This window comes from Podarcis bocagei, assembly GCF_964188305.1.
Source record: "Podarcis bocagei genome assembly, chromosome: 1".
Lineage (NCBI taxonomy): Eukaryota > Metazoa > Chordata > Lepidosauria > Squamata > Lacertidae > Podarcis > Podarcis bocagei.
Window position 1 is genome coordinate 137,038,710 of NC_138125.1, and position 23,149 is coordinate 137,061,858.

The 23,149-nt window shown below is 42.4% G+C and overlaps 1 protein-coding gene and 1 long non-coding RNA gene across 6 annotated transcripts in view; both read right to left on the reverse strand.

Moving 5' to 3' along the window:
- The window catches only part of ADARB1 (adenosine deaminase RNA specific B1), a 62,619-nt gene that overhangs the window by 30,921 nt on the left and 8,549 nt on the right, over positions 1–23,149 (reverse strand). For 4 of the 5 annotated variants that reach the window (XR_014001623.1, XM_081167682.1, XM_081167679.1 and 1 more), the window contains exons 2-5: positions 17,416–17,487; positions 14,932–14,987; positions 9,621–9,674; positions 2,854–3,782 (exon numbers count right to left, since the gene is read on the reverse strand). Coding sequence is in view for 4 of the 5 variants with exons in the window: in XM_081167682.1 (XP_081023808.1) it covers positions 2,854–3,782; positions 9,621–9,648 (957 nt within the window). In the remaining variant the exon portion in view is untranslated. The remainder of the gene's footprint in view (positions 1–2,853; positions 3,783–9,620; positions 9,675–14,931; positions 14,988–17,415; positions 17,488–23,149) is intronic. The other variant, XM_081167681.1, reaches the window with a different exon arrangement.
- LOC308582324 lies at positions 6,024–7,474 on the reverse strand. The gene is made up of 2 exons (XR_014005626.1): positions 7,445–7,474; positions 6,024–7,405 (listed from the first exon to the last, which is right to left on the reverse strand). It is a non-coding gene; the product is annotated as an uncharacterized lncRNA (long non-coding RNA).

Consider the following 23,149-nt stretch of genomic DNA (forward strand, 5'->3'; position numbering starts at 1 on the left):
AGAGAAATTTGTTTTAAAGGCTGAGTACATTTTTAGGAAGGGATGCGGGTGGCGCTGTGGGTTAAACCACAGAGCCTAGGACTTGCCGATCAGAAGGTTCGCGGTTCGAATCCCCGTGACGGGGTGAGCTCCCGTTGCTCGGTCCCTGCTCCTGCCAACCTAGCAGTTCAAAAGCACGTCAAAGTGCAAGTAGATAAATAGGTACCGCTCCAGTGGGAAGGTAAACGGCGTTTCTGTTCGCTGCTCTGGTTCGCCAGAAGCGGCTTAGTCATGCTGGCCACATGACCCGGCTGTACGCCGGCTCCCTCCGCCAGTAAAGCGAGATGAGCACTGCAACCCCAGAGTCGGCCACGACTGGACCTAATGGTCAGAGGTCCCTTTACCTTACATTTTTAGGGGGGGGTTAAAACAAAAGCATAAAGTGAGTGGAAAAGTTTCATGTAAATTCTCTCTGATTGTTTGGATTCCACTACTACTCACACTATCATTTACACAGCACTCTTAATTTATAGTCACAGCAGCCATACGTAGGCTATAGTATGGGCACAAAAAATAGTGTGACAAATGGAATTAAGGTCACTTAACATACTACCGTGTATTTCCATGTATAAGATGACCATTTTCTTGAAAATCTTTCGTGATAAATTGGAGGTCATCTTATACATGGGTTAATGTGGTAAGTAAGCAAGGGCTGGTGGAGCTGCGGCAGTAGCAGGGGACGGAGGCAAAGCGGCTGCTTGCCCGCTCTTCTCGGTTTAGGAAGAGTACATGGTGAGTCCTCTACAAACTTACAAAAGATACTCAACAACTGTTTTTGCAATTTCCCCCAAAAATCCCAACTTTCTTAATTTTTAAATTTCTTAATTTGGCGCTCCCCAAAATACACGGAAAAATACGGTATTTACCAGGAAATCAATATGACCTATGTTCACTTTCATTCTTTTCAAACTGAATCAGGAGCTTTATAGGCTTCAAAGAGTTTGTATAAAAATACTTAACAGCTATTGCCTCTCCATCTTCCCAAACCTGTGGCTAATGTATGCAGAAGGAAGACTGAGACGACAATTGGAGGAGGCAGTGCCTGCAGACAGCTCCCATGGCAGCTGACTCCATGAGATCTAGAAGGGGGCATCAGAAGGTCACTTCCCACTGACCCCTCCTGCAGGATCTTGTTCCCTAACCCCTGTAAGTTTTCCATTGTTCTTTCTACCTCCCCCGAATTCCAGTACTTAGTTGCTCTGACTGGTCATCCTGGTTGCTTATTTTCTCTCTCTCTTCATGTTGCCTATTTCTGACCTTCAGTTGCGATGTGCGGTTAATGGTGCTCAGGCAGTGATGTCTGATAACCTCAGGTACCACAGCATTGTGCAAGCTAGGTTTGGGAATCGGAGCAGAGTGTGGGTTCACCACATGCTTCCTTTGGAGGCCTGCTTTGACAGCACAGGTGTATTGTGTTCAGCTAAGACAGATCTATGAGCAACACTGCACTGAACTGGAGGAATTAAAAATGCTACCTACCACAAGTTTCTTGATCCAGCAAGATGGTGGAGGCAATGCTCATAGTTTCATTGCTTCCAGGATCCCTAGTCTCCCCTCTACAAAGGCAAGGTAGCCATACAGTGGGAAGATGAGTGGCACCACAGAAAGTATGAGCACTAATTTCTCTCATAAAATTGCATGTAGCACTGCATTCTATAAAAAATAGAGCAAAGTATACTACAGTATATGGACATTGTTAGAATGGGATCAAAACCTGCCCCCAAACATTGGAGTGTCAGGAATAGGGACATATTTGTCTCCTGCAGAGACCATGGAATAAAATAAGGGGTGGTATCCAACTAAAAACTTCTGCTAGCGCAAGGACTTTTGGCCATGCAATAAAACTTCCTCTCCCTCTCCTCTCCCCACATATCCTCCTTAAATCTGTTCTGGGGGTTCCCTCAGTCCTTCAGAACAGATGTAGGGAGGGAGCAGGAGTAGAGGAGTGGGAGGGAAGCTCCACTGAACAGGCAGAAGTCCTTGCACTCAGGGAAAAATATGGCTAGGCACTGCCCAAGGGTTGAACCATTAACAGGGTCCAGTGGGTGGGTGGCTTTTTTCAACTCTACCGTGAGCAGTTGGGGGAACAATGTGCCTATGTGTGATTCTTTACCATCTTCCTCAGAAGAAAATGACAGTCTTTCACCTCAAGCGAGAACTTTAAAGGGGTGCCCTCAGGGTCTGTGTTGGACTAGAGGCAAACACTATCTATTGAACAGACTTGTCTCTGATGGCAGAGCTCCCAGTGTATGGATGGGGCGAAGGGGGGCTGCTACTAATGTCAGAGGTACAGCGGTATACCAGTGTAGTTAGCCCTTAAAAGATGTTGTTGCCTAGGTAAGTCACACCAATCCTTGCCTCTGTATATCCAGTTCTGTGTAGCAGAAACTCCTTTCTGCAGAGCTGCACATTGCTATTATACAAGGCAATGGTGGCTCATCAGCAAAACAGCCCTGCTGCATTGGAAATACATCACCTTATAATGCCAGGGAAATGCTACAGTTCGTGACATTGCAATGATGTGCAGTTCATGTATACTGCATTCTGCTTCACCTGCTCATTCAGTCAAATCATACATTAGGTTAACTTAATTTCTCAGGAAGTATAAAATATTCTGCCCATTCACAGCATCAAACATAAGAGAATTAGCAGTATAACTGGATATTTTGTACCGCTGCCAGAAATAACACACTGAAGGAACCCAAATACAACAAAAACCTATTTAAGCACTGTTAAAACGAAAGGTTGTAACTTCAGTATTTTTTAATTAACTCATTAGCCCATTCTAACACATAAAGGGAAATGTTTTCTCACCTGAGGCAGGTGTAACTGAAGTCCTTCACTAGGAATAGGTTGGTGAGATGGTGTTTGATCCAACTGCATGTTAAACAAGGATGCAAGAGCTGACTGAGCAGCCCGTGCTTTTGCAAGTTTTTTGTTTCTTCCAGATCCTTCAAACGTTTGGCCATCCACTGACACAGCCATTACAAAATTCTTAGCGTGACTCTCTCCACTTTCTGAGAGAAATTCATACTTTAAGCCTGGTCGAAGTTCATTCAGTATCATGACTGGATTCTTCCCACTTGTTGAGGGGTATGGTGATGGAGTAGGGAGAGACGACTGTACAAGGCTACAGGCCGCAGAAGATGACAAATTATAGTCTGCACTGGAGCTAAAGGAACCATCTCCGTTGGAATCCAGATAAAAGGAAAGATCAGACTGGGCGGGGTTTTCAAAGCCATTGAAGAGGGTATCTGGGAAATCTGCCTGATCAGAGGTGAAGTCCGTATTTACGGAAAGAGTTCTTCCCATGGCAAGATGTGCTTCGGAAGCATTTGGAAACTGAACAAAGGACCTTAGGGCCTTCTCAGCTGCATGGAGCTTGGCTTTCTTTTTTGTAGGGCCGGAGCCTTCAAACAGCTGCCCATTAACCTCTACTGCCATCACAAAAATAGGGGCATGAACGGGTCCTGTTTGGGAGAGAAGCTTGTATTGCAAGCCAGGCTTGATTTCATTCAGCTGCATGAGAGCATTTTTGGGCAAGACCGGCCCTGGTGTTTTCTTCCTTTTCTTTGTGCGGAACTTGGCGTGGCCATTGCTTCCCTCTTCCAAGGGTCGTTTCCTGCTGCCAGCGCCACCACCATTGGAGAGCTGGTTCCCCTCTCCGGCGCCTTGCACACTCCCATCTTTAGGTGAAATGTTGTCCATGTTGCGGTTCTCTTTAACATCAATGCTGCCTGAACCTGTGGTGCCCAGAAAGAGTAACTTACAATGCCTTCGTTGCAGGACCTTGTAAATGTAAAATTTACAGATTCCTTTATCTATCTTTGCAACTGGTTAAGTGATGTGTGCTCAAATAGTAATATCTTTATTAGGTGTAATAGGCAACTCAGAAACATACACTGAGTAAATATTCAGACATCTGATATTGGCATATGCTGATAAAAAGTTTTAATTCTGCACCAAAACACCTATTAGTATTTATATGTTAAATTACCCTCCCTAATTCTAAAACAAAAATAAATGAGCCAGTAACTGCCAAAATGTTGTAACCCCAATTTACATTCATTTAATATCCAATTAACCTCAAACATCAGAATCCACAGGGCAATCACTTAAGATTATCTATGCAGGTAATATCAGGCACCTGCTCATCTGTATATTGAGGAAGATCCCTCTTCCTTTGAGAAAAGGAGAGTATACTATTTCTTGCCTGCAAACATTCAAGTTATTGACTTATACAGTAAAACCTGCTTTGTGCTTTATGTGGTAGTCATGTTACACGGGTGCTCCAGAGCAGACAACTCCAGAAGTAAGCTGAATGCAGGATCGCTGTTTAAACAAAGGGCTGGTTTACAGGTGACACTAAAGAATGAAGTTTCTAAACCAGAAACTTCAAATCACAGGTTAAGAACCAGGCTTGTTTAACTAATCCAGCCATAGGCAAACTCGGCCCTCCAGATGTTTTGGGACTACAATTCCCATCATCCCTGACCACTGGTCCTGCTAGCTAGGGATCATGGGAGTTGTAGGCCAAAAATATCTGGAGGGCCAAGTTTGCCTATGCCTGAACTAATCAGAACTCGTTTTAAACTACGGTCTAAACCAGGATATTTTGAAAATAGACGCTGCCAAGTCCTTCTGCCAGCCATGCAAGAGGAGAAGGAAGCTCAGACGCATTCCAATTTGTGCACCTAGGGCTAAAGCATGGTTTAGCATTATGTGCACCATAGCCCTGTCTGTGGTTAGCGGAGTAAGGGAAACTGAAAGTAAAGGCTCCCAAAGTCCTCCTCCCTGCCCATGCGCAGAGTGCTCCATGGTGAAACGTTACATCTGAATGCAGTGAATATGCGGAAGGCAAACTGGGTGAACATGTTCTCTAAAGATATTGAGGGAGCAAGAACATGGCAGAAAGCCAAGTCCCTGACACTGAGTGCTCATAGGCATTTGACACCTGCATGCGTGGAAGTCCCTTCACCTTGATTCTGAATGTGCAGCTGCCAGAGGGCAGACCAGAAGACAGTGGCGTGCTGGAACAGCCTCATGTGCTGGGTGGATGTTTGAGGCAGGTCACTGAAACACCCTTAAATTCATATCCCTGAATATACAGCGGGCATCTTTCTTATAAACCCACTACCATGTAGCAGGTAAACATATTCTAAGTAAATAGTATTTATGACATTTACATTTCTAAACACAAATCCCAACATATGTAGTGGAGTTCTCTGTTATAATCTCACTGTCATGTAATGTGCAAAGGTGTTCCAATTAGAGATTTTGTAGTGGACTTAAAGATAAGATAGATCTATCTATTTGTAGCTTTCAGCATCCATCTGAAGGTACAAACCTGCGGGGATGGAAGAGTAAAATAGGGTCTTTAAAAACCCCAGCCTCCACCCCAACCCCATGACACAAAGGTGCTGTAGAAGGATGCACACAGACATGTCTTTCATGTCACTGGTAGGAGAGGATACTTTTCTCTCAGCTCAATTCTCCCACCCCATGATTGCTTCGGCAGTGGAGGGGGGCCTCCCTTCACCACCAAAGTTGGGCCCAAGCCCACTGCAATAATCAATTATTGGAATCCACCCCACCCCCCAGAAAACAAACTCTCATACCTTGTTCATCAGCAATTATATGCCATTTCCTATTGGAACCCCCTACTGTTACAAACTGCTGCTCAGCCACAGTCACATATAAAGCTACTAAATAAATAAACAAGACACTACTTTGAAGCAGGTAGATGGAATATGTAAACTTCAAATTCTAAAAGACTAGAATTCCAACTGTCCTACTAACCAACTAGGCACCTTATCATAAATACAGGCAATCTTCATTTTGCGCGGGGCTACATTCCAGATCCCTGCGCATGTCGGCGGGGCCCGCGTAAAGCGTTCTGTCCCTGCCCCGTCCTCATTCCACCCTTTTAGTGACGTTCTAGGGTCACTTCCGGGTTGGGCTCCGTGCATGTGTGAGCGATTGCGTGTCAGTCGGGAGTTGCCTGTATTAAACATAAAACTTTTCAAGAGCTGTATATTCAGAATGTAAAAAAAAAGGTTATTGGGGCAGTAAACTTATTTGACTATATTAAAATACTTATCTGAACATTACATTAGATGGACATAATACTTTTAAACACTGATGCCTTGGTAGTAATACAGAAATTCAATTTTCTAAACACTTTGTTACAAATGGCAAGCTTCTTTAAATATGCCAAACATGAAGCAATACAATTAAACATAAAATAAATTCTACTTTGCCGAAGAACCCCACCCAATCTCAGATGCCTATAATATATTCACACCATTGAGGAGGCATGATTAAGATTCAAAATTTGCTGCTCTGGAAAGTATATTTAAATTTGTGTTAAATCCTACAATTAAAAGCACACAGACACCACTTCACCCAGTTGACAAAGTTGATGGAACAGTTATTAAATTTTCATTTATAACATCCTCCAGCAAAAGCTCGATAAGTTACTCCTTTCGGTGCTCAAAATAACAGAAAAATAAAAGAGAGTGGATAGAAACATACAGGTTAAAAAGAGAAGAAATAAATGTAAAATAGTGGCAAATAAAATGAAAGGAATCAATAGTTTTTCAAATTTTTAAGAACTATTTCCTTTGAAACACGTTCTGTTATATCTTAGATTTTACCTCAAATAGAAAATTTTATATGTGTACAGACATAGCCTTTTCAGAGCAGTTACATCTGCACAAAATGCTATTAAGCACACGGTTGATATTATTTGCAACATAGCAATAGCAGCAGATCAGACATGCAGATTTATTCCACCTTGAGGGAATAAATTTAAGACTGCTATGTAAGGTGATGATCCTAGAGACACACATTTGCAAGTAACCTCCCCCTTCAAGTATACATGATCGGAACCAGATTATCAAGCAATTCAGTTCCTTAGAGAAATTTATAAAATAGATTGTTCAAGATGCAGGCTTTTCGTTAACCAGTCCTGAAATGATGAAGACAGAACATTCGGAAAAAGGGCTAGTCCTTGAAAGAAGCTAAGGAACATAAATACCCAGCCTGTTGAAATATTTGCTCTTGAAAATCATTTTCCAATTAAGCATAAACTTCCATTTGAAAACTGTAAATTCAAACATTATAGGTTTCAGTTTTTTTAAGTCCACTGCTCCTTCTTTTCTTTCTTATTAAGTGCTGAGGCTTTCAAAAATGCTTAGCCGCACACTTTCTTTCCAAAAAGGAGCTTTTGTGAATTTTTGGCCGTTTGATTTGCAAGCAGGGCAAAATTAATTGCCAGAGCTCTAGTGTCAAATCACTAAAATGACAGCATAACTGTATGATGTTTTCAAACAGTTCATGTGGGTTTTTTGGGGTACATCCCATCCTACACACTTCCTCTTTCTTTATGAGTTATTGTTTGGGCCTTTAGATCCTTAAATAGAAGACAAGTGATTTGCAAAATGTGGTACTGAATTAATCAGGAGCAGTCTATGAAAATGTCATATAAATGAAGATAGTCATTTTAAAAACACAAAGTGTGGGAAATACTTTTGGTATTTCTCATTTCATCAACTCAAGAGCAATATGCATAGCACACACATCATCCACAGTCTTCAATCATACAAAGATGTGATTCTTTATGTATTCAATGACCAAAATGCGAAGAGCTATTGAGCGGCAATGGCTAGCAAGATTTTTTACTTTTATATTTAGATCAGTTAGCATTTAATCATAGAATCGCAGAATTGTTCTCTTCACTTCAGTGTACCATGTGTACACTGCACAGGCCGCAAACTCCCTGGGTTTATAGAATTAATTGTGTGGTTCTCTGGATCTTCATCAGTATATTTTTGCTCTCTCTTGTATTGTACAGACAAATAAAATGCAAAAAGGGGAATTATCCCCCCAAGAGAAAGACTCAGGCTGGAGATTTGACTTTTTCAGAAAGTCAAAAATGGCATGGTGGAGACAGGATTGCTATGGTATAAACAATTATGCAACATTTGTTGGTGGCAGAAAGAGGTATACAATTTCCGGAGAGGTTGTCCTGTTAGTCTCTTGCAGACAAAACAATGAGTCTTGTGGCACCTTAAGGATCAACCAATTTATTATGGCATGACCTTTCGTGGAGGGCAGTCCACTTCATCAGATGAATGAAGTGCATATATGATAAAATGCTGACACCCTGCTCCAGTGCCACCAAGTAGGGTAGCTCACTGGCAACAGGCACACACTCATGTTAATTGCCACTACCTGCTTGTCGCCTAAGCCAGGGCTTGTGGGAGTCCTACTGACATATGGAGTCTTCTCAGAAGTAGGGAACTCCCCTCCCAATCTCCCATCCACTTTAGCCCAGTAACACATCTCAAACATCAAAGCAACATGGGAGCACAGTACTTGAGTGTGTTCAGAAACCCGTACAGTCAACAAATCAAAAGGAGTATTATACACTATGTGAGAATATTGGTCTATCAACAACTGGGCAAACCAAGCCATGTGTTAAACATGCTTTCCTTCTTTTTCACATATGCTCATCTGTATCAGCCTTCTCCAACCTGGAAGGCTGATATACATCAGAAGCAAGGGAGGTGCCTGACCTATGGTTGCAACTATGCCATACTTCCACAAGAAGGAAAATGCTAGCTAAAATGTTCCCAGAATAAAAAGAGAGAAACAATCATGACATTAATCACAGCTGTTGAAAAGTGCTATGGTCTTTAAAATGGCTAAAACCAGCCAAAAAACCAAAGGGGTATAAAAACCCACCTCGTGATCCCAAATGATACTGAAAATATGGTGTTACTGAAGTCTGGCTGGTTTCACAAAACCACTGCGGGTGCACATTTTAATGACATGCCCAGGCATTGAGCACAAATACTTTAGCACTTAGTAGTAAAGGCAGATAAGAAGGGATCATTAACCCTTATACTTTTGGAAGGAAATTCACATATGCATCCATGAAAAATTGCTACCTTGTCTGCTGTGGTAGGTAAGCATGAACCAGGTATCAATGCACATTACCCAGGAACATGTATTCTAACGGTAGTGAAGATCTGCTATGACATCAGTCCTATAGCCAATATTCTTAGATATTCTAGAAACTGCATTTTAATGTGAAAACTGACTTAAAGGAACGGAGGATGAAAGTTAGGAAGGTCAACAATAAAATAAAAAGGTGTGACTCAGTGACCACAGAAATTTAAGCAAGACTATGCACATCTATTCAAAAGTAAACCACATCAAATACAGTTAGGCTTACTCTCAGGAAACTGTGTCTAGGACTACCACCTTGGGCTTAACTTAGTGGGGCTTAGTTCTGAGTAAACATGCATACCGTTGGGCCTGCACACCCATTGAAGACAACAGCTCCTAAGCACATGAAGCATTTAAAACTTATTAATTTCAGTGGTAATTCAGTATTCTTTTTCCAGGACTGTACAAATTATTATAACATAATTCTTTCCATAGAATAAAAGTAGGGAACTCCTCTGAATGTCAGGCGGGATTAGAAGCAAAAGGTGACTGACTTGAAAAGGGCAAGCACTAAGCAGCTGCAGAAACAGTAATGGGTTTAGCACTGTATAACATGAACATCTTACTCATATTCTCTTCATCATCTTTGTCCATTGTGAAAAAGTTCTTCAGCCTCTAGACTGGTGTAGAGTTTCCTTCTGGAAGACAAAATGTGGAATCTTGGTTATCTGTATATTTTGAATGTTTCAGCTTGCGTGATTAAGATGTCTGAGAATTAGACCAAAGTAGCTAATTTTCCAATTTACATCTGACCTGTTTTTATCCAGCTTGAAGAATATATTATGTATCCCACACTTTCTTAAAAACAAGGGGTAGGGTTTTTTCTACATGAGATTTCCCCATTTTTATCCTAATAAAAGCTCTGAGGTAGAAACTGACTGAGTGGGGATTTGAACTCAGAGATTTCTGGTGGAAGATTATAACCAATAAGGAAGGGGCAGCTAACCATCTCCAGGCCAAGGCCACAATGAACCACAGCCAGCTTTCTGGAGGCTGAAGTGGGGGTGGCAAGAATGGCTGTTAGCTGCCTTCTAAAAGGGGATGCACTGGAACTGTCATATACAGTGGTACCTCGGGTTACATACGCTTCAGGTTACAGACTCTGCTAACCCAGAAATAGTGCTTCAGGTTAAGAACTTTGCTTCAGGATGAGAACAGAAATCGTGCTCGGGCGGCATGGCGGCAGCAGGAGGCCCCATTAGCTAAAGTGGTGCTTCAGGTTAAGAACACTTTCAGGTTAAGTACAGACCTCCGGAACGAATTAAGTACTTAACCCGAGGTACCACTGTGTGTGTGTGTGTACACACACACACCACAACAATGGAAGCATCATTTAAATAAATAAATAAAGACAACAGGGGAAGGGGGGGCACAAAATCACATTTGGGTGGACAGATATAGCCCACAGGCCACAGGTTAGCAACTCCTACACTATACCAAGCAGATTGCATGATCAGCCCAGAGCTACACTGCCTGCTTTCCTAATTCTTGGCCACTTCCTAATTTGGCCACTGCTGCCAAATGTGTGACTTTTGAATCTCTGAATCTCCCGATCATTATCTGATGTTGAAAAATACATGCATTAAAGACAATTAGCAATATATCACATCCATACTGGGTACTTTCTTGTCATATGCGGCAAGATACCAACTATGCCTATCCTTGGTTGTTTAGAACAGTATTTTTATTGTATTTTCAATAAAGTGCGGCTAAAGAAAAACAGTCCATTCGCAGAGGTTATTGCAAAGCATACATAGCTTGATACACAGAAGAGATAGGCTTGGAATCACATAAAGGCAGGGGGAGAAATAAAAAGGTCAGTTTGCCTTTTTCAAGTAGTAGACTCCCAGTCTGGAAGGACAGGGGTGTCTGCTCTGCACACACATAAAGCATCCTCATGCAAATTTCTGTATTTTGCTTTAAGATGTACTGTTCCTGTGTCTATATTTCACACTGCATTGAAAAAAGTAAATCTTTTTATGCTCAAGTAAAAGACTGGTCTGATTATTAGTGAAAAGGGGAGAGGAAGGGTAGCAAATCCCAGGTCCAGATAGGATTCCAAATAGGCTTAACAGCCTTATTCCCTGCTCTATTGCTGTGCAAACTATTAAACTCTACTGCAATAGGCTTTAAAGAGACAGTCAAGCCTCACAGATTTGAATGTAGGTCCATTCAAAGTGATCTAAGGATGTCCAGTGAAATAAGTGCTGCAGAGGTTTTTGAATGCTGACAAATTTTTACCACACTTAGTATCCTATGGACAGAGTCACTTATATGATGTCTCAGCATAAAGTCAACTTTATATGTATGAATACATGTTGCAAAGAAAGTGATTTAATTTTGTTGCCAAGGGAGCAGATAAAACTTTTTCTGCCTGTCTGACTATTGACCTAATTCTGCAGCCTCACATTCAAACTGTGCTCAGAATCGTTTCTGCTTAAGAATAGCAACCCTGAGTGTCTAGGGGGCAACATGAGTAAAACATTATTTATCTTTACAGTCGAAAGCTCTTCTGTAGCTTACCCCTTACACTTTCAAAATATATTTTCTTATACAGTGGTGCCCCGCAAGACGAATGCCTCGCAAGACGGAAAACTCGCTAGACGAAAGAGTTTTCCATTTTGGAGGTGCTTCGCAAAACGAATTCCCTATGGGCTTGCTTCGCAAGACGACAATGTCTTGCGAGTTCCTGCTGGTTTTTTTCCCTTCCCCCCCTTTTTCTAAGCCACTAAGCCGCTTATCAGCTGATCCGATCAGCAGATAAGCCGCTAAAAGCCGCTAATAGCGCTAATCCTTCAATGGGCTTGCTTCGCAAGACAAAAAAACTGCTAGACGAAGAGAATCACAGAACGGATTCTTTTCGTCTTGCGAGGCACCACTGTACTACCTATGCTAGTTAAAGGTAAAGGGACCCCTGACCATTAGGTCCAGTCGTGCCCGACTCTGGGGTTGCGGCACTCATCTCGCTTTACTGGCCGAGGGAGCCGGCGTACAGCTTCCAGGTCATGTGGCCAGCATGACTAAGCCGCTTCTGGCAAACCAGAGCAGCGAACAGAAACGCCATTTACCTTCCCGCTGGAGCGGTACCTATTTACCGTATTTTTTGCACCATAACACTCATTTTTTTCCTCCTAAAAAGTAAGGAGAAATGTCTGTGCGTGTTATGGAGGGAATGCCTACGGGTGGCATGCCTACAGATTTTCCTCCTCTAAAAACTATGTGCGTGTTATGGTCGGGTGCGTGTTATAGAGCGAAAAATACGGTATCTACTTGCACTTCGTGCTTTCGAACTGCTAGGTTGGCAGGAACCTAGGTAATTAGTTGAGGTAATTGCAGTTCCAGTGTCTAATTGCATCAAAAGTTATATTGTTGTTAAAATGATTGAATTGCTTAGTGATTATGATTTCTGTTGCCTTTTCCATCTATGAGGTCACCACATTTTACATCCCAACATAACAGATTCATGAGTCTTATTTATAGCTAACCATGAGCCTCAGCATGCCAAGGCAACCTTAAATGGATTTTAAAAACACCGTGCTAGATGATAAATGACAGCACTGAGCTCTATAAAGATATGTCAAACATTAAGTAAACAAAATATGCACAGTACTCTTTAAAAATTTATGGGTGGTATTCATTTACTTAGAGTAGACAAAATGAAATTAATGGGCCTAAATTAGTCATGTTCACTCATTTCAATGCATCTATTCTGAGTAAAACTTAGTTGAATGCAATCCTACGCCTATTTAAATAGAAATCACTAAAAAAAGCATTTTTATCAATATAAAAAGCATAATGTGTCCTTAAAGTAGAAGGAGGATTTCTCATGTATGTTTTGGTATAGATACCCCTTGAAGAGTCACAAAGCTATTTGGCATAGTTAAATAATAATAATATTTGCTACAGTGAAGGCGGTGACAGTCCTGTGTGAGTGTCTGGAGGCGGTTGGAGGATGGATGGCGGCAAACAGATTGAGATTGAATCCTGACAAGACAGAAGTACTGTTTCTGGGGGACAGGAGGCGGGCAGGTGTGGGGCATTCCCTGGTCCTGAATGGGGTAACCGTGCCCCTGAAGGACCAGGTGCGCAGCCTGGGAGTCATTTTGGACTCACAGCTGTCCATGGAGGCACATGTTAAATCTGTGTCCAGGGCAGCTGTGTACCAGCTCCATCTGGTACGTAGGCTGAGACCCTATCTGCCCGCGGACTGCCTCGCCAGAGTGGTGCATGCTCTGGTTATCTCCCGCTTGGACTACTGCAATGCGCTCTACGTGGGGCTACCTTTGAAGGTGACCCGGAAACTACAACTAATCCAGAATGCAGCAGCCAGACTGGTGACTGAGAACGGCCGCCGAGACCATATAACACCGGTCTTGAAAGACCTACATTGGCTCCCAGTACGTTTCCGAGCACAATTCAAAGTGTTGGTGCTGACCTTTAAAGCCCTAAACGGCCTCGGTCCAGTATACCTGAAGGAGCGTCTCCACCTCCATCGTTCTACCCGGACACTGAGGTCCAGCACCGAGGGCCTTCTGGCGGTTCCCTCACTGCGAGAAGCCAAGTTACAGGGAACCAGGCAGAGGGCCTTCTCAGTAGTGGCGCCCTCCCTGTGGAACGCCCTCCCACCAGATGTCAAAGAGAACAACAACTACCAGACTTTTAGAGGACATCTGAAGGCAGCCCTGTTTAGGGAAGCTTTTAATGTTTAATGTATCATAGTATTTTAATATTCTTTTGGAAGCCGCCCAGAGTGGCTGGGGAAACCCAGCCAGATGGGCGGGGTATAAATAATAAATTATTATTATTATTATTACACCATTACACAATAGTTAATGAACAATGGCATGACCGGCAACTCATATTCTGCTATTTTATAAATCTCATTATTGTCATTTTCTCTCCATGAAAATCCAGCATGGAACACTTCCAGGAAAGTCAGGGTCTTCTGGTTGACAGGCTACCTGATGACTACATGAAACTAGCATAGGATTCTGGAACTAAGGATGGATGAACGTGTCAATTTCTGTTTCTCTTAGTTTCTAGTTTTTCCAATCTTAATTTCAGTTCCACAACAGTCTGCAATTTCTTTTTTTTTGGGGGGGGTGATGAAATCCTCATGAAAATTCATCAGCATTTTAGTGTAGATTTAAGAAGACAAGACTAGCCAATGGCCCACCTCGTCTAGCATCCTGTTCTCAGAGTGGCCAATGAGATGCCTGTGGGAAACCAGCGAGCAGAACATGAGCGCAAAAGCAGCCCTCTCCACGTCCTCCTTTCCAGCAACTGGTATTCAGAAGCACTGCTGCCTCCAACTGTGGAGGCAGAGAATAGCCATCCCGCCTAGTAGCCACTGATAGTCCTCTCCTCGTGAATTTCTCTTACAATACACATTTTTGCAAAGCAATTTTCCCTAATACAATGTGTTTCGGTATATTATTTTCACTAATATATGCACAAGTTACCCTAATATATACATTTTGTACACATTGCTTGGCTGGAGAGCTGCACTGAAAAATTCAGAGAAGTGCCCTTTTCAAAGCTGGGCTGAGTTTTGGTTTGTTTTTTGTTTCAGAAAGTGTGGATTTTGTAAGTTTGCCTTTAAATGTAAACTGAATCCAATTTATTCCCAATCCCTGTTTGTAGGTGTGATTCCTCAAAATGGTTGCTTGGTGAGACCAGAATCCATGTATACATGATAAGTTATTCTGCCTACTGACAGGGACACATAACATAATAAAACAACACAAGACTAACCCTAGAAACTGTCAGTAATGATGCCAAATCTGGTTTCCAAACCTATCTACCAGGAGTGCAAACTCACTGCTGGGAAAGGAGAAACTACTGTAGAATCTTATCATCATTTAAAGAAGTTCTTACCTGTCCTAATGGTTGCTTACCTTCTCTGAGTATAAATGCCCACACAGGTCTTCAACCTAGGAAGAAATACAATATTTTTAGAATCTAAAGGAGAATGCAACACAAGTTGAATGAATGAAAGAGGCACAGTCAAATTTGTGTGATTATATAGGGTTGCCATACATCTGGACATATCCGGAATACTGCAACCGCAAGCAGTGTCTGGTTGGAAATCGACGAAAGGTCCATGTCGGGGAACTGTCATCAGTGCCGGAGTGAGAGAGCAAGCTCCAGAGGGATCCCAGAGAGCGTCCCGGGATTGGGAGAGGCAGCCCATTTTCTGGGGAAGGGAATCAGCTTAGCTCCAGTGGAGAAGGGGGGCAGATGGGGGAATCAGAGAGGCGGTCACATGACTCCTTGCCGGGGACAAGGGGGAAAGGAAGGGTCCTCCGCTGCCTACGCCCTCCTTGCGCAGAAGGCTTCCGCGCAGGGAGAGTAGGAGGAGACTGGGCGTCAAAGAACTTCTTTGCTGGAAGAAGTTTAAGAAACACCCACTGACGGATTCTGCCAGCGATTGAGACAGCCACGGGTGAGTGGCTGTCCGGACAGAAAAGGTTCACTTAGCCAACCCAGCCAGGTGTTGGCACAGGCTTACGCACGAGCAACCCCTAGAACCATTACAGTCCAGGAAAATCCGGACGTATGGCAGCCCATGGCAGCAGTGTTATTTTTGCCAACAACTTTGGCCAAAAAAGCATCAAACTTTTCTGTCCAGATTTTCACTTTCCGAAATATGGCAACCCTAGATTACCCTAGATTACTTTCGTGATAATGCATTACTTAAGTATTTATTCTTTAGAAGCAGGTATTTGGTAGCATGATAGGTATGGCGGGGGGGGGGGAGAAGAGTTCTATGATCTCTAGTCTGTTGCTGCTGGATAATGGAAGAGCGGTTCTTTTATTACAGAAACTGTGTCCCAACACCACAATTTGTAGCCTGCCCTGCATTAGACTAAAAAGGAGGCATGCATCCTCTTTAATGAAGACTCGGGTGCATCATCTTCCCTTCTCTTGTGGAACCCACAGCTCAGATCTCACAGACACGACAAACCTGAGTTGCACCACTTCATTCTTACATCATTGAATACAGTGGTACCTCGGGTTACATACGCTTCAGGTTACATACGTTTCAGGTTACAGACTCCGCTAACCCAGAAATAGTGCTTCAGGTTAAGAACTTTGCTTCAGGATGAGAACAGAAATAGTGTGGCGGCGGTGCAGCCACAGCAGGAGGCCCCATTAGCTAAAGTAGTGCTTCAGGTTAAGAACAGTTTCAGGTTAAGAATGGACCTCCGGAACGAATTAAGTACTTAACCTGAGGTACCACTGTATGCTTCCATACACAAATATTTCCTGCATACAGGAAGCTACCATAGCAGAGAAAAGGCTGAGCTAGAGCACTTTTTCCTGGTATACTAGCTTTGTATCCAAGATTATCATACTACCTTCAATATATTTTTATTAGGACCCATCAAAATATCACAAAATTGTGAGCAAATTCCAGTTTTCCAGGACTCTTTATCAAGCCATATGTTGAACAAAGAAACTGGGTGGGTAGAGGGAGAGAAAGTATGGGGTTTTTATTTCCAAGTCAGCAGTTCTTAAGGTGGAGTGTCAACAGTGTCATGTAAACATAACTGGACTTTATTTTAAGTATTTGGAGAAAAAGTGAAGCTTTTTTTCGGGCCAATACTGTATTACCTGTAAGGGGAAATGGACGGATAAAGAAAGCAAAACATATGCAACCAATTACGCATCTCTCCGTCTTGTCTTTGTCTCTCAGTAGAACACTATTCAATACAAATTACCATCCCATCCCCCCAAAAAACAAAACCAAGAGCAAGCTTGTTTGTGCAGGTTGAGAATCCTGTGGGCCTGCCTGCTTCTCCATTAACTTTATCACCCATATTTCCGAGAAGAGAGACAGACACATTCTCTTGCCCAACAAACACTCTGGTTTCCAGAGGGGCAGACATGTTAGATTGTTGCAACAAAAAAGGAGGAGGATCTTTTGTTATAGCAGAAGCTTTTGTGGACTAGAATCCACCGTAAGATGCATGAAGTTGTCCGCAGCTGGCAAAGGAGCTTACATTTGTCTCTACAGTGAGGTGTGTACCTAACATGCCAATTCATGCACCTAATGAAATAGACGGTCCACAAAAGTTTATGCCATACTAAATTTGTTAGTTTTAAAGATGGCAACTGACTCCTTATTTTGTTCATTCTGCTCTCCTCTACAAAGCTTGGAGGTTTTTTAAGAATCATAAAAAGTACAATCATACCTTGGCTCTCGAACGGAATCCGTTCCAGAAGTCCATTCAACTTCCGAAAATGTTCGAAAACCAAGGAGCAGCTTCTGATTGGCTGCAGGAGCTTCCTGCACTCAATCAGAAGCCCCATCAGATGTTCGGGTTCCAAATAACATTTGCAAACAGCAACACTCACTTCCGGGTTTGCGGTGTTCAGGAGCCAAAACGTTCAAGTCACAAGGCGTTTGACAAACAAGGTATCACTTGACTGTAAAGGGAAACAAAAGGGGGGTTCAAATATATATCATTTGTAGCCAGAAGATGGTGCTGCTGTTGCAGTAAAAATCACCCACGTGATTCAGACCTGTCAAAGAATAGAGCACTGTACTACATTGGTAGAAAAAGGGAATGTAAATGCCTTAATGGGTCAACAAGACCGCCTTTACACTTGTGCGTAAAATTCTAATAGTCATCTTAATTAACTACTAGAAACAAAAGAAATAGCCAAATCCAAATCTTCTTTAACCCAAATCCATCAATTATACAAAAACATAAATCACTCAGAGCATGATTTAAAACAGCACAACCAACCTTACACATTACATAGTACTGTTAAACAGCACCATATTACAAAGAAGTGAAATGCTACATTTATAACTTAACTCAAACCCCATGTTATCTGGCTTTATTCCCTCCCCACTTCCATGGTCCTGAATTTTGCTGGGCCAATTCCATTTTTTAATAGAACTATGACAAGGAAGCTGGCAGAATCAAATACGCTCCTAAGGGTCTGGCTCGTCAGCAGAAAGACCAGCAGGTCCGCTTTGTCCCCAACCCCTATAATAGTTCCAGTGGTGTACAGAGCTCAAAAACTAAAGGAAGGCATACTTGGAGCAGTGTATTTTTTGATTAACCATGTGTCAATCATCACAATTTTATAATAAGGAGGGATTAAAAAATACAATACTTTGGCCACCTCATGAGAAGAGAGGACTCCCTGGAAAAGACCCTGATGCTGGGAAAGATGGAGGGCACAAGGAGAAGGGGACGACAGAGGGCGAGATGGTTGGATGGTGTTCTTAAAGCTACTAGCATGAGTTTGACCAAACTGCGGGAGGCAGTGGAGGACAGAAGTGCCTGGCATGTCTGGTCCATGGGGTCACGAAGAGTCGGACACGACTAAACGACTAAACAATAACAACAACAACAAATACAAATACAGTGCTAAAAGGACACAAAACCCTAGAGAAATACCTTGAATGCTTTCATACAAAACTGTGAATGAGTTTGAGGGAGACCCTCGCCCATCATCCATCTCTGGTTGCCCTTCTCCTTCCTCCCACCATTCCATCCTTGCTCTCCAAAGATAACATTACTTTGCTCATCCTTAAGGCTGATAAAATGAGGAAACACCTATCTGCCACCAACACACAGTGTACCTGAACCCATGGTTCTAGATTAGAAAGCAACAAAGCATGCTTTCCATGCTTCTCCTCAGCACAGCTAGCAAAACAAAAACAGATCTGTTCTAAGACTGGCATAACAGCAGCATGAGTTTCCATGTGCCTCTTTCTCTGCCTCCCTTTTGACTTAAACAGGCTGCAGCACTTAAGATAAAAAGGGGAAACACAATGAGCAGTCAGAAAGGCAGCATCTAGATATCCTTCCCTCCCACCCTTTGCTCTGCAATTCAAGTGCTCCTCCAGCTGCACACCAAAGGGATTTCTCCCACATTTAAGATTCAGAGATTATATTGTTATCCTGAGCTGCCGCCCACAAACTAAAAAACAGCAAATAATAGGAAACCAATTTTAATAACATTTTTATATGTCAAAAACAGAAGCAGTCAACTGGTGGCTCATCAGCTTTATCTGATCCCCAAGTAATTTTATCTGGTGCCTGATGTTCCTACTATACAGGGCTAGCAAAAAGCATTTTATGGCTTGAAGCAAAGGATCAAATAGTACTTCCTTTCTGCCCCATCCCCTGCCAAAACAACCTCACACACATTTTGGCCTGATAAAGCTGTTCCTAACAAGTTGATGCAGAATGTGAACTCTGGAAATCCACCAAAACCCATTTCCTTATTATTAAAATCTGATGTCTTTACTGAGCTGAGCTCCTGGCCCTAAAAACAGGCCAAAGTGTGCAAAAAAGGGATACTTGAACAACCTAAGACTCTCCCCTGGTGGATCATAACACAACATCCAACTAGTCCTGTGCCAATCATGCAAAATGCGAGTGCAAATTACGTCCCACCCAGGCAGAAGCAGCCAAACTCCAAACTCCTGCTTCCCATCCTCCCACCCTATGGAGAGAGCCATGGTGGCTGCTTGAGTGGGTGTGCTCTGGCATCACTGTGTATACTGTGATGCAGAAGGCTGTTCTGGATAAATACCCTGATATCACTGGATGCCTCTGTGTCTGTATGGCAAATGGGTACCATTGCTGACAGTCCCTGATTGGCAGCCTGTGGCAGAGATGAAGATGCACCTCTTTGCCCTGGCCTTTGAAGGAATATATATATGGACCGACCCTATTCTTATGGTTGTAAATTGTTTTAACTCATTTTAATATTATATTTTCATATTGCTGCAACCCCACCTTTGGACTTTATGGTGAAGTAAGGATTAGAAATCCTACTACAGTGGTGCCTCGCAAGACGAAATTAATCCGTTCCGCGAGTCTCTTCGTCTTGCGGTTTTTTCGTCTTGCGAAGCACGGCTATTAGCGGCTTAGCGGCTATTAGCGGCTATTAACGGCTTAGCGGCTATTAATGGCTTAGCGGCTTTAAGAAAAAGGAAACAAACTCGCAAGAACTCGCAAGACGTTTCGTCTTGCGAAGCAAGCCCATAGGGAAATTCGTCTTGCGGAACGACTCAAAAAACGGAAAACTCTTTCGTCTTGCGAGGCATTCGTCTTGCAAGGTACCACTGTATTGTGTTACTAATAATAATTCAATCAGACATGGGTGTCTGATTGTTCACCATTTTGTTAAGTGCATGTGTTTTAAAGTATTTCCCCCCTCCTATCTCAAGCTAAGCTGACATAGGATCTGGAAGGCTTGCTGCTAACATACAGGTAGTGCACCTGCGAAAAGTTCAGGATTCCTCAGCCCCAATACATAAAGATAATGTTCAGGAGCAAAAACCCATTCTGAGTTGAAGACAGCTATTTTTCAAAGGCTATGTTACAAATAATATTTATTTCATCTTGTTGCTTTATTTTTCCACTGAGATTACTGAATCATTACTGGATAGTTTATTGAAAGAAAATTCACAAATAAGAGTTTGAAAGATATTTTAACAGTGCAGTTCTAAACATATGTACTGAAAAGTAAGTGCCACTCATTCAAAAAGGCTTCCTTCCAAGTAGATGAACACAGCCTAAGCACTTAAAATGGATTAAAACATAAACTGATCGTCTTCACTCATTTTTACAGGCTTCACCCTTTGCATGAAATATGCTTTCTATCTGGGCCATGCACCCAAAATTTTGACCAATAAAATTATAAAACAACAGGCATTGCCCCATCTAATTTCTATTTCTTTTCACAGGATTCAGGAAATGCAGCAGAAATAATGTCTCACTGGACTCAAATACCATGTTGGTGCATTGCCGCTTCTCTGTGGTTCATATATCTAATAAATTTGTTCCACGGTCAAACAGCTCTTATTGTTAGAAAGTTCTTCCTAATGTTTAGTCTGAATCTCCTTTCTTATAACTTGAAGCCATTGGTTCGGGTCCTACCCTCCAGAGAAGCAGAAAACAATCTTACTCCATCTTCCATGTGACAGCGCTTGAGATGTTGGAAGATGGCTCTTATTTCTCCTCTCAGTCTCCTCTTTTTCAGGCTAAACATACCCAGTTCCTTCCACTATTCCTCATAAGGCTTGGTTTCCAGACCCTTTACCATCTTGGTCACCCTCTTCTGCACACATTCCAGCATGTCAATATCCTTCTTAAAATGTCTTTTTTTATTTCTGTCCTCCCAGATTGACAAAACTTGTCTCAATGTAATATTGAGGGGAGAGAATATAAAAGCATATGTCCTCAATATGCATTTGTCATCTTCCACGCCATGACTTTCACTCAGCCAAACACTATGCCGGTATTGAAACGTGGCTTCTGATCTAACTTGTTTGGACGAACCAAAATTTACAAATGGCAGCATCTAACAAGTGAGCAACCCTGCCCACCTGTAAAAATTGGCATGGCAGGGATGGGGAAATAAGAATCTGGTCTGCACCTGAAAAGTTTCTCCACCCAATGTAAATACTCACCTGGCATCCATAGGCAACACAGAACTCTGTGCAGAGTAAGCAGGCTGCCAGCAGGGCAATGGGTCACTCCATCTCTCCTCTGTGTTCATTATAGAACTGAATAAATGTTAGCTAAAGTATGGTGTACTTTGAATGATACACACCAATCAAGTTTTGCATTTGTCTCTTATGTAAATGAAGCAATCACTTCTTGCTGTATTGTTGCAGTAAAAAAGCAAGGAATTTTGAGTTTTCAAAGGTTCTCCACCCCACTCCCCCCACCAACTGTAAGTATGTTTACATCTTACTAGGTCTGAACTTTCAAACTTCATTTCATGCTTAATTTTTTTTCTTTGAGAAAGGAAGAAAAGGCAGAAGCTACAATCACCAAACAGGAAGTACCTTACATCCCTCTAGAATCTCCAGCCTGCAGATGACCTTCTGCAGGCAACAGATAATAAGCAATGTATTATATTTTAACAGCTTATGAATAAACGGATATTGTATTTCCTTAAATGATAAAAATAGGAAAGGAAGAAGGTGACGAAGTAAGAGACTTGGATATCTCAAAACATTTAAAAGGATTCAGGCCACATTCACACCATGACACACTTCTCCTCCAAAGAATTATGGGAGTTGGGTTTTGTTAAGGGTGATGAGAGTTGTTAGGAAGCCAATTATACCTCCCAGAGCTATAATTTCCAGAGTGGCTTTAACGATCAATCCTTCTTCACAGGGAACTCTGGAAAGTGTAACTCTGTGAGGGAAATAGGGACCTCCTAACAACTTAGTGTGGGACGCGGGTGGCACTGTGGTCTAAACCACTGAGCTTTGGGCCTGCTGATCAGAAGGTCGGCAGTTCAAATCCCCACATTGGGGTGAGCTCCCGTTGCTTAGTCCCAGCTCCTGCCAACCTAGCACTTCAAAAGCATGTCAAAGTGCAAGTAGATAAATAGGTACCCCTCCGGCGGGAAGGTAAATGGTATTTCCGTGCGCTGCTCTGGTTCGCCATGCTGGCCACATGACCCGGAAAAACTGTCTGCGGACAAACGTCGGCTCCCTCAGCCAGTAAAGCAAGATGAGCGCCGCAACCTCAGAGTCGTTCGCGACTGGACTTAACAGTCAGGGGGCCTTTACCTTTACCAATTTAGAAAGAAACTTGTTCTCAAAGTTCCCAAAATCTGTGGTGGAAGCCGTGTTAAGTTGTATCATAGCACTTTAAATGTACAGTATAGTGTGAATGTGGCTGCATGGTTCCTTGCTTGTCAGAGAAGAGAAATGGGCCTGACAAGCAGACTTGCTAAGTCTCACCTATATTTGATGCAACTCAGTATCCCACACTGGTACAGACATTGGGCTACAACCACAAACGTCTCAAAACCAGAAACTCCAGAGTTTGTTCTAACAACAAAAATAGAATCCCGTGGCACCTTAAAGACTAAAGAAGTCTTGTGGCAGAGCCCTGTTCATCAAATGAATCCTCCAAACGTGACACAAAATTCTTTACAGTCAAATCTGGAGCCACCTCTTTCTGATCACAGCACTTAGTCAGGAGCACAAACCATAGTGCAGGAGACAGAATGGTGGTACAGTTTGTTTGCAATGACAAAAGCATGTAGACTATCATTCCAAAAACACTTAGCAAACAATGAAAATAACCTGCCAGGT